Genomic DNA, 15,318 nt, shown 5'->3' with positions numbered 1-15,318 from the left:
ACATCTCTGTTTGCTTTTCTCATTGATCATCATGTAATACTCACTGATTGAAGGTTTTTCTGTATTTGTCAGTCTTTGAAGTTCTTCCTTACAGTCTATCACCCAGGCATTATCACTTACTTAATGCACCCACTTATTGCTGACTTGGCAGTACACCCTAATAGTTGTTACCATTGTCCCATTCTGATTAGCAGACCACCCTCTGCGAATGTCACCAGTGTCTGTCCTGGGAACAAAAATGCACATCCACATTCTCTGCAGCCAGTTCTTTAATAAGCTTGTATTCTTGCAGGGAAAGCTCGTGGGTTGGTGGCAGGATTGGCACTCCAGCCACTGAAAAAAAAACTAACACAGTTCTGTTCCATTGGAACAAGTACGGTGCTGAGGTGTCTCCCACTGCACAGCTACACTCGGGCCCTAATTTGGGATCCTGAGGTGGTTCATTGTATGATGGATGCGGAAACACACTGTATCAGTGAATGCTCCCAATCTCTCTCTCTCTCTTATATTGCTTGTAATTTGGTGAATTACTTTTAATTTCTTAATTTGGGTATTTCTGTTCTGTTTATCTTAAAATTCAGATTAGCATTAGGAGTAAGAAAGGTGACCTTCCAGGATGCTTGAAGTCTTTAGTTATTGTGTTTGCGTTTTTCAGGAAGAAAGTGTTGTACATGTCCTGAACATAAGTCATCTCCATTATATTCTGTGCTGCCTTCACCAGGCTCTGCCATGTTTTAGGCCAACCAGGTGCTGTACCAGGATGTGATGCAGCCAGTGAGGATGGACTCCATTGTGCACCTATAGAAGTTCTTAAGAACAGATGGAGAACTAAAGAAAGGCATATACAATAAGACAGTTAACAATATACAGTATATTCTCATTATTTACAGCGATTATGTTCCTGAAAAACTACACTGATATTGAAACATAAATCCTATGGGTAAAATGACATTAGGTTCCAATGGACCCTATTCACCATAAAGTTTTGCTAAACATTACCATAAAGACATAATTTCCTGTACCAAAATTCAACTATACTCATCATAACACATTTGCACTTAGTAGCACTTTCAAAACACTTTCATTAGCACTACACTTCATGGTCATTGTTGAAATTTAATAAATTTGTCTGAAAAAGTGTAAAGCATTGAAAACATTACATTATCAGAATGTGGAGACTTGGTAACACAACAGAAGCAACAATGAAGTCATTAAACTGCATAGCTGAAGCAAACAGGTAGGCACCTGTGTCCAAAAATGGCAGAAGGGTGAAAATTGTTCCAGGTCAAATGGAACAAGTGGGCAGGACTCATAAGAGCAGGGATAGGGAGTAGGAGGAGGGTTATATAGGATGGCAGCTCATGTACCATCCTACACACCTTTGCCAAAGCACAACTGGCAGGGGGAAACAGGGTTGAGTGGATGAGCAGGTACTCCACTCTTACCCCACAATACTCAGCTAATGATCATGCCACAAGTTCACCTACGAAAACCTTGTTGGGACATTTACTTCCTCTATTGTCAAGTTTGATCTTTTTCTCAGCACTCTGCCAGTGGCTGTGAGCAACCGCAGCAGGGCAGATCTGTGGACTTCATTAACCATCCAAATGGTAGTAGCAATGGCTGGTGTGTAGAAAAGGCAGGGACTGAATCAGTGCGAGCTTATGAATGGCACTTAATGGAGATTCGTCTTCCGTGGGGAACAATTGCAAGCCGTGGTCTCCATCATAAATGGTGTTCAATGGCTTACCTTTTGACTTGGCACTAGGTTAACATTACGTTAATCCATTCAGTGTAGCATGGAAGCAACCACTGACATCTAAAGGCATCACAGTTGTTGTTATTGTTATTATGTAGTTGTTATTGCTCAGTCTCACTTGTTGCTGTGTATAACAGGCATCTCAGAATTTTTGTTCTACTGCATGTGGACATACAGTAAATAGGTAGAAGTAGACTATGAGTGTTGCGAAACAGGTTACACATTTTTTAATCGAATCTGCGTTAACAGAATCTGTGGATAGCAAGGATTTACTGTTACTAATAAAAACATGACAAAAATAACACAAGATAATCACAAAAACAAAAAATAGTAAGAGATTTAACAAAAAATAACTAAAATAGAAAACAAGAAAAAGCAAATAACAAAAAATAAAACAAAAAATCAAAACTAGAGAGTTTGATTCAAAGCAGAATAAAAACACTAGCTTAGACACCATATTAAAGTCTTTTTTAAGTTTAATTATATTTCAGAGTAATAGGAAACTGATTTACAGAGTTGTGCTATGATTATATTTATTCAATTTTACTCAGTATGTACTTGTCATTGTTTATTTGCAAAAAATATTTACTTTATATGATCACCATTGATTGGAAGATCAGTCATTGTTGATTGTCTGATCATTGTATGACTGTAAAATGTATACATATCCCTGATGAATCATATGGAAATATGGTATGTTCAAAATAGAACCTAGGAAGCATGCTGTTTTGTCTTAGTAGAGTAATATATTGCTCTACTTTCCCTTTTTGTATTATTAATATGTAACCTTTGTCAGAATAACTCAAATCTCCCAGACTTACCACTGTTTATAAGGTACTGTACCGTATAGCTTCTCCCCACCTTCCCTTCTACATTTATAACCTCAGGCAATTAGGTGTAGTGAAAAACAAGCAGGAGTTAAGTTACAATTTAAACAATGTACAAGGCAGTCGTGCCCGTCAAGGACGGGCTGCAGGCGACTTTTATCAGTGTTGCAGGGTAAAAGTCATTAAGTGCAGAATTATTTGTACCATGATTAAATTTAGTAATAAAATGTTTTTTGTGCCACACGAAGAATCGGGATTCGAACCCAGGTGGACAGTAGGTGGTGTTAGGTCCAAACTTTGTTCTGGCATCGAACCACTGACCAAGTGTAGTGTGCACTCTACCACCTGAGCTGTATGGATCTAAGTTCCAAGGCAATAATAAACATAATGAAAGTTGTTTCTAGTTTAAGTCATGTATGAATGTGTTACATGCCATAAAATGAATGACTTATCTTTATCAAAATAAAATTATGAATTATTAACACAATCAATGCATACTTAACGATTACGTAAACTATGTTTATTCAAGTATTTAAGTGGATATCCCTGGGTACACTACATTATTGATGTAAAGACCATCTTGATCCCCGTGGCAATGTTTTCAAACTAAGAGCTTGATCTTCTTTCTTGAAGTTGCTCGAGATAAGGCAACATACAGTGTTTCTTCGAAGTTGAGCTTGAATTTCAGACGCATTTGCTCGACTTTCTCGAGTTGGAATGCGATCTTGTTGACGACTTGAATTTGCATCTTCCTCGTTTTCATGAAGTCTATTTTCTCGTAGTCTTTGTCGCTCTTGCGCTCTTCTTTCGACAATTTCACGTTCAGTTGCATTTAAACGATTCTCTCGTTGTCGTAAACTTTCTTGTTCTCTTCTTTCAACAATTTCAACTTGAGTTGCGTTTGACCGACTTTGTTGTTGCCGTTCATGTTCACGTCTTTCAGCAACTTCAATTTCAGTGGCAGTAGAACTTTTTTGTTGCAATCGCAGACGCTCAATTTCGTGAACCAATTGTGTTTGTTCTTCCGTGCAGTTGCTTCTGTAAGCTGCAACTCGTTGGCGTTCATTTTGTCTCTGCTGCGAGATTTGAACACAAATAACAAAAAACATTTTATTACTAAATTTAATCATGGTACAAATAATTTTGCACTTAATGACTTTTACCCTGCAACACTGATAAAAGTCACCTACAGCCCGTCCTTGACGGGCACGACTACCTTGTCGTACTGCACGTCGCTGTTTATTCCACAGTTTTTGTTCTTCCGTAAAAATTCTTTTTGGTTTCTTCGTTTTTGGCAATTCTTGAGGTGTAGTTTGAGCACTTGAAATATCCAAAATGTTATTTCTTTTTGCATTTTCGTCTTCTTCAGTCGAGTGACTTCCTTCAGCTTTTCTTTTAATCCGATTGGTCACTCGCTTCCCAGTGCTTCGTTCAGCCAATCAAAACACTGATGTAAACGTACCAACCAACCAACCAACAGACAGACATGCTGAAATATATATATAGATTACTGATAATATTCATAAATAATAACAAAAATAGGGCGGAGTGGTGGCTCTGAGGCTAAGGAGCTGCGCTGGTATCCCGAAGGTTGCCGGTTCGAATCCCCGTCACTGCCAAAAAAGGCCACTGCTCTGCTGGGCCCTTGAGCAAGGCCCTTAACCTGTAATTGCTCCAGGGGCGCTGTACAATGGCTGACCCTGCGCTCTGATCCCAAGGGGTATGCGAAAACTACCAAATTCCTAATACAAGAAATTGTATAAGGCAAAATAAAGAACAAAAAAAAAAAATATGCAAAGTACATTTGAATATTGGCAACCATACAACCTGATAAATGGTGATATGTAGTTTCAGGCAGCACACAGATTTGTTAGTTACTTAAAACATCTCTAGTTAAGTCCTCATTTTTGGTCAGCTTTCTTCAGAACAGGCTGCATGCCTGTCTCAATATGGCTGCCGAGCTGTGCTCTAAATTGTGTTGTCCTTTTCAGTTCATGGTGTGAGATGGTCATTCATCAGTTTGGTAAGAGAGGGAGAGGGTGAGATAAAGCAAGCAAATTTATAGGTTTTCTGTCCAACCCCTACAGCCAATAGGGCGTCATGGTACTTAAAACGTTTTTGATACAAGCCAAACAGCCATACTTCAGACCAATGGGGGGATAGAACACCTTCACACATGCCCCCCAAACCATATGTTAAGGTATAGCTTAGCAGTTAGGCAGCCAGGCTTTTCTGTGGGGGTTGAGAGAGAGACTTTAGCAGAGAAACACTTACCAAACTTGTTTGAGGCACTTCCCCCAACTTTATCGTAAAATTACAAAGAGACTCAGTGCTAAAAGGAGGGAAAGGGTTCTTGAACCATCAAACCATTGCTGTTATTATCAATAATGTAACACTAATACTACATTGCTTTGTCTAAGTTACAAATAAAGACATACAAAATATTTATCAACTTGTATGCAAAATTTCACATCACAACACATGCTTTCCATAAACATTTGTAGGGATCAGGGTGAATGACACCGTTACTTAGTAACATAACAAAGATTGTCAATTCTGCTAAAATCAAGGGGTCAGTATTTGAGTACCTAGGAGTAAAACCCACAAAGACACAAGAAGATTTATTAAATTGCTAAGTGGTTAATAACAGACACTAAATTTTAAAAAATCGTATATAAGGATTAAGCTATACGTTTTTCTGGGCTGTTAGTAGTATGTAGATTTCTCCCTGGGATATTTTCTGGACTCTTCTATTGATCTGTTTATTAGTGACTTGTTTGCTGACTTGGTTTAAAAGGTTTATGTGTCCTTTATTAGTCTTTAGATTGTCCACTTAAATAAATATTTCACAATGATTATTATAAAAATATCATGAACGACTACTATTATAAACAGACAGAAGTGCATAAATTTAATGTACAGGTTTGTTAAAGTAAATTTGTTTAACATTTTTCATTCATATTAACTTCTGGTTTATCTTTATGCATTTTTTCTGTGAAACTATAAAATAGTGCTACATTAGAGCATTTAAAGAAACAAATATGAAAAATGTTCAGAATAATGAATAATTATCCCAGCATTCTGTGGCAGTATATGTGTACTATATATGTACTGTTTATGTATATAAAAAGTTTACTTAATAAATATTATATACATTTATTTAATTTCTTATGTGGCTAACCATGTTTGCATATTCAATAGCTCATATTTTTATGAGAAGTAGCCTAATTAAATTATTACTCTTTTTACAGCCACTTAACTATGAGAGGAAGAAAAGCTATACACTCATCATCGAAGGATCAAACCCTCATACAGATGGTCGATTTTCACATCTTGGACCATTTAAAGATACAACAACACTGAAGATAATAATTGGAGATGTAGATGAGCCACCTGTGTTTTCAATGTCTTCTTACATAATGGATGTATATGAAAATGCAGAAGTGGGAACAGTGGTGGGTGCAGTTACTGCACAGGATCCGGATAGTCTAAACAAACCAATCAGGTAGCTATAATTGAGCATCACATTCATAAAGTAGGTGAATGTATTTCTCATCATTTATTTTAGTATATGTAATGTACTAGTTGTGCTACCTGTCTAAGACAGCTTGAAATCAAAGTAATCAATGTAGCCATCAGTACTAACATTTGCAGTGTATCATCTATTGGTATATATTTTGCAATGCATGTAGTAATAAAATGCATTACTACAAATTTCTGTGATGCGCCATCAGTTGGAATGACAAACACAATGCATTTTATTACTACAAATATTTGTGATGCACTATGTTTTGGAATGACAGAGACACAGCAAACAGATGGACACATAGACTCTTATCCTTTTATTAAGATGGATTAATTAATATGCAATGTCATATCAATACAATAAAGTTGGTGAATGTATTTCTCATTTATTTTAGTACGTATTTATTAAATATTAACATACCTATTGCAACTTTTAGGATTTTGTACTGATAGCATGTTAAATATATTATAATTTATAGAATTTTAATTAGGAAATTAAAATCTAGAAAAACAAACAATTAATGTACAAGTAAATTGCATTATTTACATAACATTACAATCTGTATTTAAAAAAAAAGTATATATTTTGTAATCAGTAAGTCATTATTGTAATTATTGTCATACTACTTTCTTGACTTGATTTAATGTAAGTCTGTCATGCTGAACTCCAGCAGTTTTTTTCCAAATGTGTTACTTTAGGCTCCATGTGCTCCACAGTGATTTGACAATTATAAAAAATATTCTGTACAGTTAGATTCTAATTACACATTATCTGTGTAAGAAGAAATATAACACAGACCAGAATATTCCATTTATTTTTTAGTTAGAGTTCTCAATATGTGCCAATATTACCACCAATAAAGAGGATTACTGAAGCATTCATGCTGTTTTCTAGCAAAATATTATAAACTAATGCATAATTATTGCAACCACTTCATTTCAGAATGCTGAATTTGAGTTATTTGAATATCAACAGAAATGGTTAAAACATCTGACAATAGGTCTGTTGTCACTGAAGGATCCACAGGAGCCAAAAGCAGTGTTCACATTGCTATATTCATTTTATTTGCTTTTGAAAGGATAATCCAACACCTGTCATTTAAGATTCACAATATCAAGTAAAAAGCATAACATTTACAAATGGATATGAGGTGGTTCTCTTGGGCAGTGCCATTTTCTTCACATGATTGAGGCTCACTTTGAGAAGCCATTCACAATTGCTGGCAGCCATAAGCTCATTCTGATATATTGGCAGTAGGTAAGGCTGCTAGAGTCCTGTCTTTAGAGCATATTTTTTGAGAGCCAATTTGTTTTGATTTCAAAACTTTTCACTCATTTCAGATGGAATATTGAAGTGAATGCCTTTGGGTTTCACACTGAATGTGATTATGTGCAAGCTGCCGAAATTTACAGTACTATTAACCCATCAACATAACAGAGCAAAGATGTTTGTCATCACCCATGTTGATGTCTCCTCCTTTGATCCTGTTATAATTTGTGTCTTATATTTTAAAATAAATAACAAAAATGTACATGCAGCTGATATGATGAACTAGGCTATGACCATCCAGCCTTCAGTTTGGTTGCAGAGATGGAACACTTGTAGGACACTAAACTGTGATCCACCAGGAAAGAGAAGAAATCATTTTGTGTAGAACATTTTCCTTGTAGGGTACAGACAATGTTGCTGGCTTCCTTTTTTGAAGTGACTGGCTGCAGTGTCGGATCATCAAATAATGAAGGAAGATGTGCTCTGATGTAGAAATTGACGCTGGATACTGATCACTTGCTTCCTGCAACAATTTGACAGTTAGGGCAACCAGACAGAGGAGCAAGTAGTGTTTCTCAAGAGAAAGGGAGGGCCCATGTAAGGAAAAGTGTAGACGGCCCGCTTTGGGTTTGTTTATCTACTGTAAAAGAAGCCCGGCCACAGACAGACACCAAGGACACACAAGGTTCAAATGTTCACTCTATTTATTATTTTTCTTCTGCACAGCACACAGTGTACAAATTACCCACAAGGCTCAGTCCTTTTTACTTCCCTTTTTTTGTTTTCTCCCAAGTCTTCTGCTACTCCTCCACTCGCAAGCTCCTCCCACTTCAACCCGACACCGGCTCCCTGTATGGAGTAAGGCGGCCCCTTTTATAATGCACCTGGATGTGCTCTAGGTGCTCCCTGATGACCTTCCTGCAGTACTTCCTGGTGTGGCGGAAGTGCTGCATGGGTACCCGGAAGCACTCCAGGTGTGCCTGCTTCCTGGTCCGGCAGCATTTCCTGTGCTGCATACTATGCCTTCTGAACCATCCAGGCACCCTCTGGTGGTAGCCACGGGTCCCCACAAGGTTGAGCTTCCAAGCTCTGTTCCCGTGACCCCAACACTCACCAGGGTGGCTGCCTTCTCATGTTCCAGGGGGAGGTACTGCTCCTCTCCCGGTCCTTCCATCCTCCAGGCGTCCCAACTGGGCATGAACCCCAGCTGTCCGTCACACTACATATGGCCTAAACTTTACACTGAGATCAGGAGTGTACTTCCATGGACAGAGTTGCATGTGCATTTTTTCACTATTGATGACACACTATTCTTGTGTGTTTATTTGCTTTCTTTGTGCGATTTGTTATATTAAGATATATGCCATTTGTGTTTCTGCAGCCCCTTTTCTTTTCTCCTTATATCTGTTTTTATCAAACTATGTACTTTCTGAATCCACTCATTGCAATTGAAATTTGCAGGGCCTTTTTATTTTTAATGGATTTAATGAATGGATAAGCCCAAGTAAACTTCCAACATAATTATGCTGCACTTAAATGAGTGCATGAAAACTACAAATAAACTTCAAAAGATAGCTAAACAAACACAAAATATGAATTACTTTGGCACTCGAGAAAATGGAGTAGGATTAAAGTAAAATCTGTTGATCTGTGCCAAGCATTTTAATTTGCAAAAATAGAACTTAGAAATCAGTAAGAGCTACAGTGCCTTCATTAAATTTAATATAGCTCCTTCAGTTTGGGATCTGCAATGCCATTGAATTTTTACAAAACATTTTACTTTTTACAAAAAGGAAACAAATAATACTTTTGCAAATGTAGCACAAGATACCATTCATTTATTTAATTTATATTCCTTCCCACCGTCACTCATATGTGGTCTCTAGATGGCATGGATGTCAAATTGAGACCCTGGAGGGCTTCAGTGCCTCCAAGTTTTCTTTTCAGACACTTTCTTAATTAGTAACTAATTATGTGTGTTAACAGAACCTATCATTTGTCTTAATTTTAAATTACTTGTTTTTTTTAAGATTCAGAAACCTTAATTGTTTTCAGCAGTCAAACAATAATGAGATACAAAGCAAGCCAACAGATAGCCAAATATCTTGTTCCTGTTTGCCCCTGTGGATCAATCATACAATTTCTCTTTTGAAATGAGTGACGGTCTGAGAAATAGTAATCTGTTCTGAGCCACAAAATATGTTGATGATGCTAGCAGGAAAAATGAAAATCAACAGTTGGAAATTACCAATGTGCCAGAGTGGGAGCACTAACAAGCCACCAAATTACATAACATGTTTCATTAATAGTAAGAACTGACTTCTGATTAAGAAACTAACAGGAGGGAGATTGGTAGTCCTCCTGCGTTTGAGAATCTTGACTTAGCTTTTCATGTGTTGGCTTGTTTTATATCTAATTATTGTTTAGCTGCTGGAAACAATAAAGGAATGTAAATAAAATTAAGGCAAAAGATGGATGTTCCAGTAGCAGCAGTTTAAGTGTACTATGCCCACGTGACACGAATGACCCCAAAAACTTGTAGCCAATGTTTCCCTCCAGGATCTGAATGTGACATCCCTGATTCAGAGTTATTAATCAACACTAGCATGTCTGTCTAGTGTCTGTTCCTGTTACGTATCTGATAATGGCAGAAAAGCATCCCTGACTTGGATTAAGCACGTTAAATGAGATGGATGAGTGAACACTCCATTCTGTTTTCTAAAGCCCTGCTCTCCAAAATAAGCAAGACCGTCATGTAAAAGGCACAGTAAACAAAAATCTATTGGATTTACTTAATTATATTGAGGGCATTGGCTTCACATGAATTGTTAGCTTTAATAGTAGTTTAAATTTTAAATATTTACATTGGTATAATTTATTCAAGTAAATTATGTACATCTTATTAAAGTTACTGCTATATCTATCTGTCATTTTACTGTATTCGGCTATGTAATCGGATTATAATTATCTTACAAATCTCACTTATGACTGTGTGTTAAGTCTTCATTCAGTTTTAGTGGCGTGCATATGATATTTATAATTTCAAATTACTAGATTTCGTAAAGTAGTCTTATATTTAACTAACTTACAATCATCAGATGGTTCACTTTTATACAAGATAAGAAATCCAGTGATTAAGATACTTTAGCAACATTGTTCTGAATAGAAGGAAAGGTTGTTTTGGCGATGTAGGATGTGTGATAGTTAGAGTATACCAATTTATTGAAAATAACTCAGCTTCTACAACCACACAAAATCTGCAGCATTTTGAAAAAGATAAGCTTGCTAACTATTTTTAACATTCTTTTCCACTATACAAAGGTGTTGGCATAGCCAAGAAAAAGTTGCAGCATTGCCTTCAAAGGTCAAAGAGTAAGTGCAAATTACTCAAAAAATAATACTGATAGAAACAATCACTTTTTTGAGTTAGATTCTTTTGTAGAGCTATTCATGTTTGAGTAAATAAGTTGTATTCTTCAATAAGTCAGTTACATCGTTTTAATTCAGCATCACTGTGACTTTATAACAATTCATAATGGCTCCAACAACACTGCTGAAATGTAAATATACATGAATTTATCTGATTAAAACTGTTTAAACCATTTATTGTATGAAATATTTTTTCTGTGAAAATGTATGGTTTTTTTGTCATTTTATGGGATTAGTTTTTCTGAATCTTCAACCATGGGGTCTACGGCCCTGCAAGTTTTTTCTGCCCAAAAACACCCGATTCAGATCATCAGCCCATCATCAAAGTTGAATCGGGTGTGTTTGGGCCTTGTGAGCCTCTGCCATCTTCTCCAAGCACCTTCCAGTTGTTATTTTATTTCATTTCAATGTTTAAGTATAACATGATCAAGTCATGGTTTTGCTTCATTTTGACTTGACGCAATATAGTCAGGTTTTAGACTGAATTAAATCCAACAGATCTGCTTTAGTATATTCAGTAGAGGCTTGATCCCTTTTTTATTGCAGAAAAAACCCACAACCAGATGCCAGTCTAAAGAAGGGCAAACTTGCATCCACATTCTTTCAATTACGAGGTCATTTAAAATCATGAATTAGCATGCAAATTCCACAAAAACTTAGACAGGTCCAAATACTGTATGTCCAGTAACACACAGAAGATGAAGAGCACTAGCAATTTATGACTCATTCGTGAGATTTACTAGGTAACAGTATAATTCTACTGAGCCCTTTACTATTCCTTCAATGACTTGCCGTTCACAGACGTCTTACCTCCTGTGTAATGTATTCATAATGTATCTGCAAAAACTCACAGCAGGTGTATCAAGGAGACATTTGGTTTCATACAAAAAAACAGGACAACAACTCAATATAATATCCGTACTGTCAGACTTTGCCAGATTATCCTGTGATGTGCTCTGATCTAAAGCTTTTCCAGCCAGGCTACAGCTTTATACTTGATTCATTCTGTACAAGTTCTCACACTAAACGGAAGCAGCTTCAATGAAAATCAGATAAGGCAGCAGTATGCACTTGAACTGCCACATCTGAGCTCGATCAAAAACGAAGAGAGTTTTTTTCAGCAGACCCGAAGAGAGACCCTTCTGAAGTTGAAAACATGACTTAATTTAAAAGACACAATCCCACAGTCCCTAAAATAATTAAAACGGGTATACTTAATAATTAACTAATATGACAAAACCATATTTGTTTTTATTACCCAGTGTCTATTTTCAACATCTACATTTTTAAACAAGGGAACTCTTTGTGAGACTTTAAAATTGCTCCAATTAGGAATCCCTGTTTTGCAGTATCTAGTAACATTTAGTTTTGTGAATGTAATAATCCTGACTTATACATATATCTTATTATAAGAAAGAAAACATTCAGCAGAAAAGAGAATGGCTGAAAAGTAAAGTCATTTCTCATTGACAAGGCATATTTTTTTTTTGTTCTTTATTTCACCTTATACAATTTCTTGTATTAGGAATTTGTTAGTTTTCGCATACCCCTTGGGGTCAGAGCACAGGGTCAGCCATTGTACAGCGCCCCTGGAGCAATTACAGGTTAAGGGTCTTGCTCAAGGGCCCAGCAGAGTAGGATCTCTTTTGGCAGTGACGGGGATTCAAACCGGCAACCTTCTGGATACCAGAACAGATCCTTAGCCTCAGAGCCACCACTCTGCATATTGTGGGCTTACATAATTTTTTTCATTCGTAATTGCAGAAAAGAATAACGTGCTTGGTATTCAGTTGTGAAGAAACAGTCATTAGATTTTTTAGGGGTTATGTTGCATTGGACACTAGTATGGTTTATACTGAAGTCCTGTCTCTTAAGGGCTGAATATCCTTAGAAATGCCGAAATAGACATAAATCATGTTGTTAATGAATATTTCTGTAACGTTTTGAAGTGCATTATTGAGGAAAACTCTCCACTAAATTCATAGGTTACCTTATCAGTTTCTGACTGTTGTTTAAATTTTACTTTTTACATTTTTAAAGAGAAAAATCTGCCCACACAATTTGAACATTTTGGGGTTTTTGATAGGATTACCTTACAAGAAACAGCAGTTTTTGAAATTATCCTTTTACTCTTCATTCACAACCCCTGAATTTAAACTTCAGGTGATTAACAGATAATATTTCATTATCAAATGTTGAGTTGGAGGGGCAGGAAGTAAATTATTAGACTACTAGTCATTTAGCCCGTTATAATAACGGGTGCTAGAACAGTAGTGCATAAACATTAGTAGGAACAGTCTATATTAAATGGCAAAGGACCGTTTATTTTCTGTTACAGTTATACTGGCTTGTATGTGGCTGTAATATGCGTCACTGTATTGTGTGCCTTTAATTTTCTCTCACAGTAATATGTCTCTCCAGCAAGTATTTTAATCTGTGCTGGCGTGCAGCTGATTATTGTATGTATGGCGTCTCCCCAGCAACGGATTTTATGTGCGCAAAAATAAATCTACTTTTAAAAGTCATCCTATTGTAATATCATGAAAATTCGTATATTTAGGAAAACACTTTATACTTTACCGGATCAAGTTTGTTAATCGCAAATCTGATATCCTCAGAGTGAACACTTGCACAACAACAAACACTAATACGACCTCTTTGGGGAAGCTGGTCTCCGCGTCTCAGTAGCCGATTGGATTTTTCGTGCGTTATGTTTTAGGTCTTACCTCATTTACCGAAATCTGATTGGATCGGCCGTGAGATTTTTTATAGGTCCCGTCCTCTCTGTCTTGTGTGATGCGTCAGGCGGCCTTTGAAGCAGCGCACCGTGCCCCGCGCATGCGCACTTTACCAGAAGACACACACACACGGACACATGGACGCACACAGGGATTTTATTAAAGAGGATGCCTTGTAATGGATTTCATTTAATAACTAAATAATTTCAGAGGCTTTCATGTCCAATCATTGTTCAAAAGTTGACATTATAATTATAACTTTTCAGACTTTGAAAAGTAAACAAATTTGTTGGATGAATTTTGTCACAAGAGCGACCAACAGACATCATAAAGGTTTTGGGCAGCCACCCGTATAATGTGCCTTGGCTGCAAAAAGGTAGTTAAAGATTGTGAGTTGTTTACAACAGGGGTAGGCAACGTCGGTCCTGGAGTGCCACAGTATGTGCAGGTTTTTGTTCCAACCCAGTTCCTTAACGAGAACTCAATTATTGCTGATGAAGCACATATTGCTTAAGTGACATTTTAATGCTTCATTTTAGTGGCCTCGCTTGTTAAGGTTCTCCAACCTTAATTGCTTATTTCAATCTTAAACTGCTGCATTCAGTGTTTTAATTGCTCCTTATTAGCAATAAGATGTAAAACAGGGGTAGGCAATGTCGGTCCTGGTGAGCCGCAGTGGCTACAGGTTTTCATTCAACCCAATTGCTTAATTAGAAACCAATCATTGCCAATCTCAGACCTTATTTAATTTTATGGCTTGTTAGTCTGTGCAATGTAAGGCTTTTATATCGTAGATTTTTTTCCTTTCCAAGGATATCATCCAAATGATTTGAAGCCTGAAACAGATCATTTTCAGTCTGTCACATTTTTCTATTAAGTGTTTTATTAAATCAAACCGTGCATGATGAACACACACAGATGTAATTGGAAAAAAGCTAGCTGGAGAACTGCTGGCTGCTTTGTCTTTTACATCTTATTGCTAATAAGGAGCAATTAAAACACTGAATGCAGCAGTTTAAGATTGAAATAAGCAATTAAGGTTGGAGAACCTTAACAAGCGAGACCACTAAAATGAAGCATTAAAATGTCACTTAAGCAATATGTGCTTCATCAGCAATAATTGAGTTCTCGTTAAGGAACTGGGTTGGAACAAAAACCTGCACATACTGTGGCACTCAAGGACCGACGTTGCCTACCCCTGGTTTACAAGACTGAGTCCAAAACAGAACTCCAGGTATTGAATCAAGATGGCTGCTTTAAAGGCCAGTGTAGGAAGTGTGACGTCATCAGATGCTGAACCAGAAAGTGACGTCATCAAAGGTGCCAGAACCGGAAGTGACATCCTCAAAGGTGCCGGAACCCTGCGGGATTTCCTGGGAATGGTCTGCAAAGACAGTCAGTGCACCCCTCCGCCCCTTTAGTTGACTCCTACTCTCACATATGTGGCAATGTCTTCAAACTGCACACAACAGAGCTCTGAATTTTTCACCAGTTCTACCGGGAAAAATTTGCATGAATTTTGTAGTTGAGATGTTGGGTTCAAGTAATTAGAGTGACTAGAAGAGGGATTGTAATGATGTTTCCCCTTCTGTCTTGTGCAGGATGTAATCTCCAATTATTGAAATTGTAGCATAGACTTGACGAGAGTCTTCTTTTAACAGTTCAAAAACTTTATTTTGAATAACAATAACAAAATAATCTTATAACTTAGTATGGAAATGTTAAGACACGTTCAAAGTCTGAATCACTCCATTTCCTTCTGACCGCAAA

General features: G+C 36.9%; 1 protein-coding gene across 3 annotated transcripts in view; it reads left to right on the top strand.

The window, feature by feature from the left end:
• Window positions 1–15,318, top strand: part of LOC114653468 (cadherin-18) — a 1,070,530-nt gene that overhangs the window by 869,719 nt on the left and 185,493 nt on the right. For all 3 annotated transcript variants that reach the window (XM_051928932.1, XM_051928933.1, XM_028803814.2), the window contains one exon: window positions 5,838–6,091. In XM_051928932.1, the coding sequence (XP_051784892.1) occupies window positions 5,838–6,091 (254 nt within the window). The remainder of the gene's footprint in view (window positions 1–5,837; window positions 6,092–15,318) is intronic.

This window comes from Erpetoichthys calabaricus, chromosome 6 (assembly GCF_900747795.2).
Source record: "Erpetoichthys calabaricus chromosome 6, fErpCal1.3, whole genome shotgun sequence".
Lineage (NCBI taxonomy): Eukaryota > Metazoa > Chordata > Cladistia > Polypteriformes > Polypteridae > Erpetoichthys > Erpetoichthys calabaricus.
This window is presented reverse-complemented; position numbering and strand designations above follow the sequence as displayed.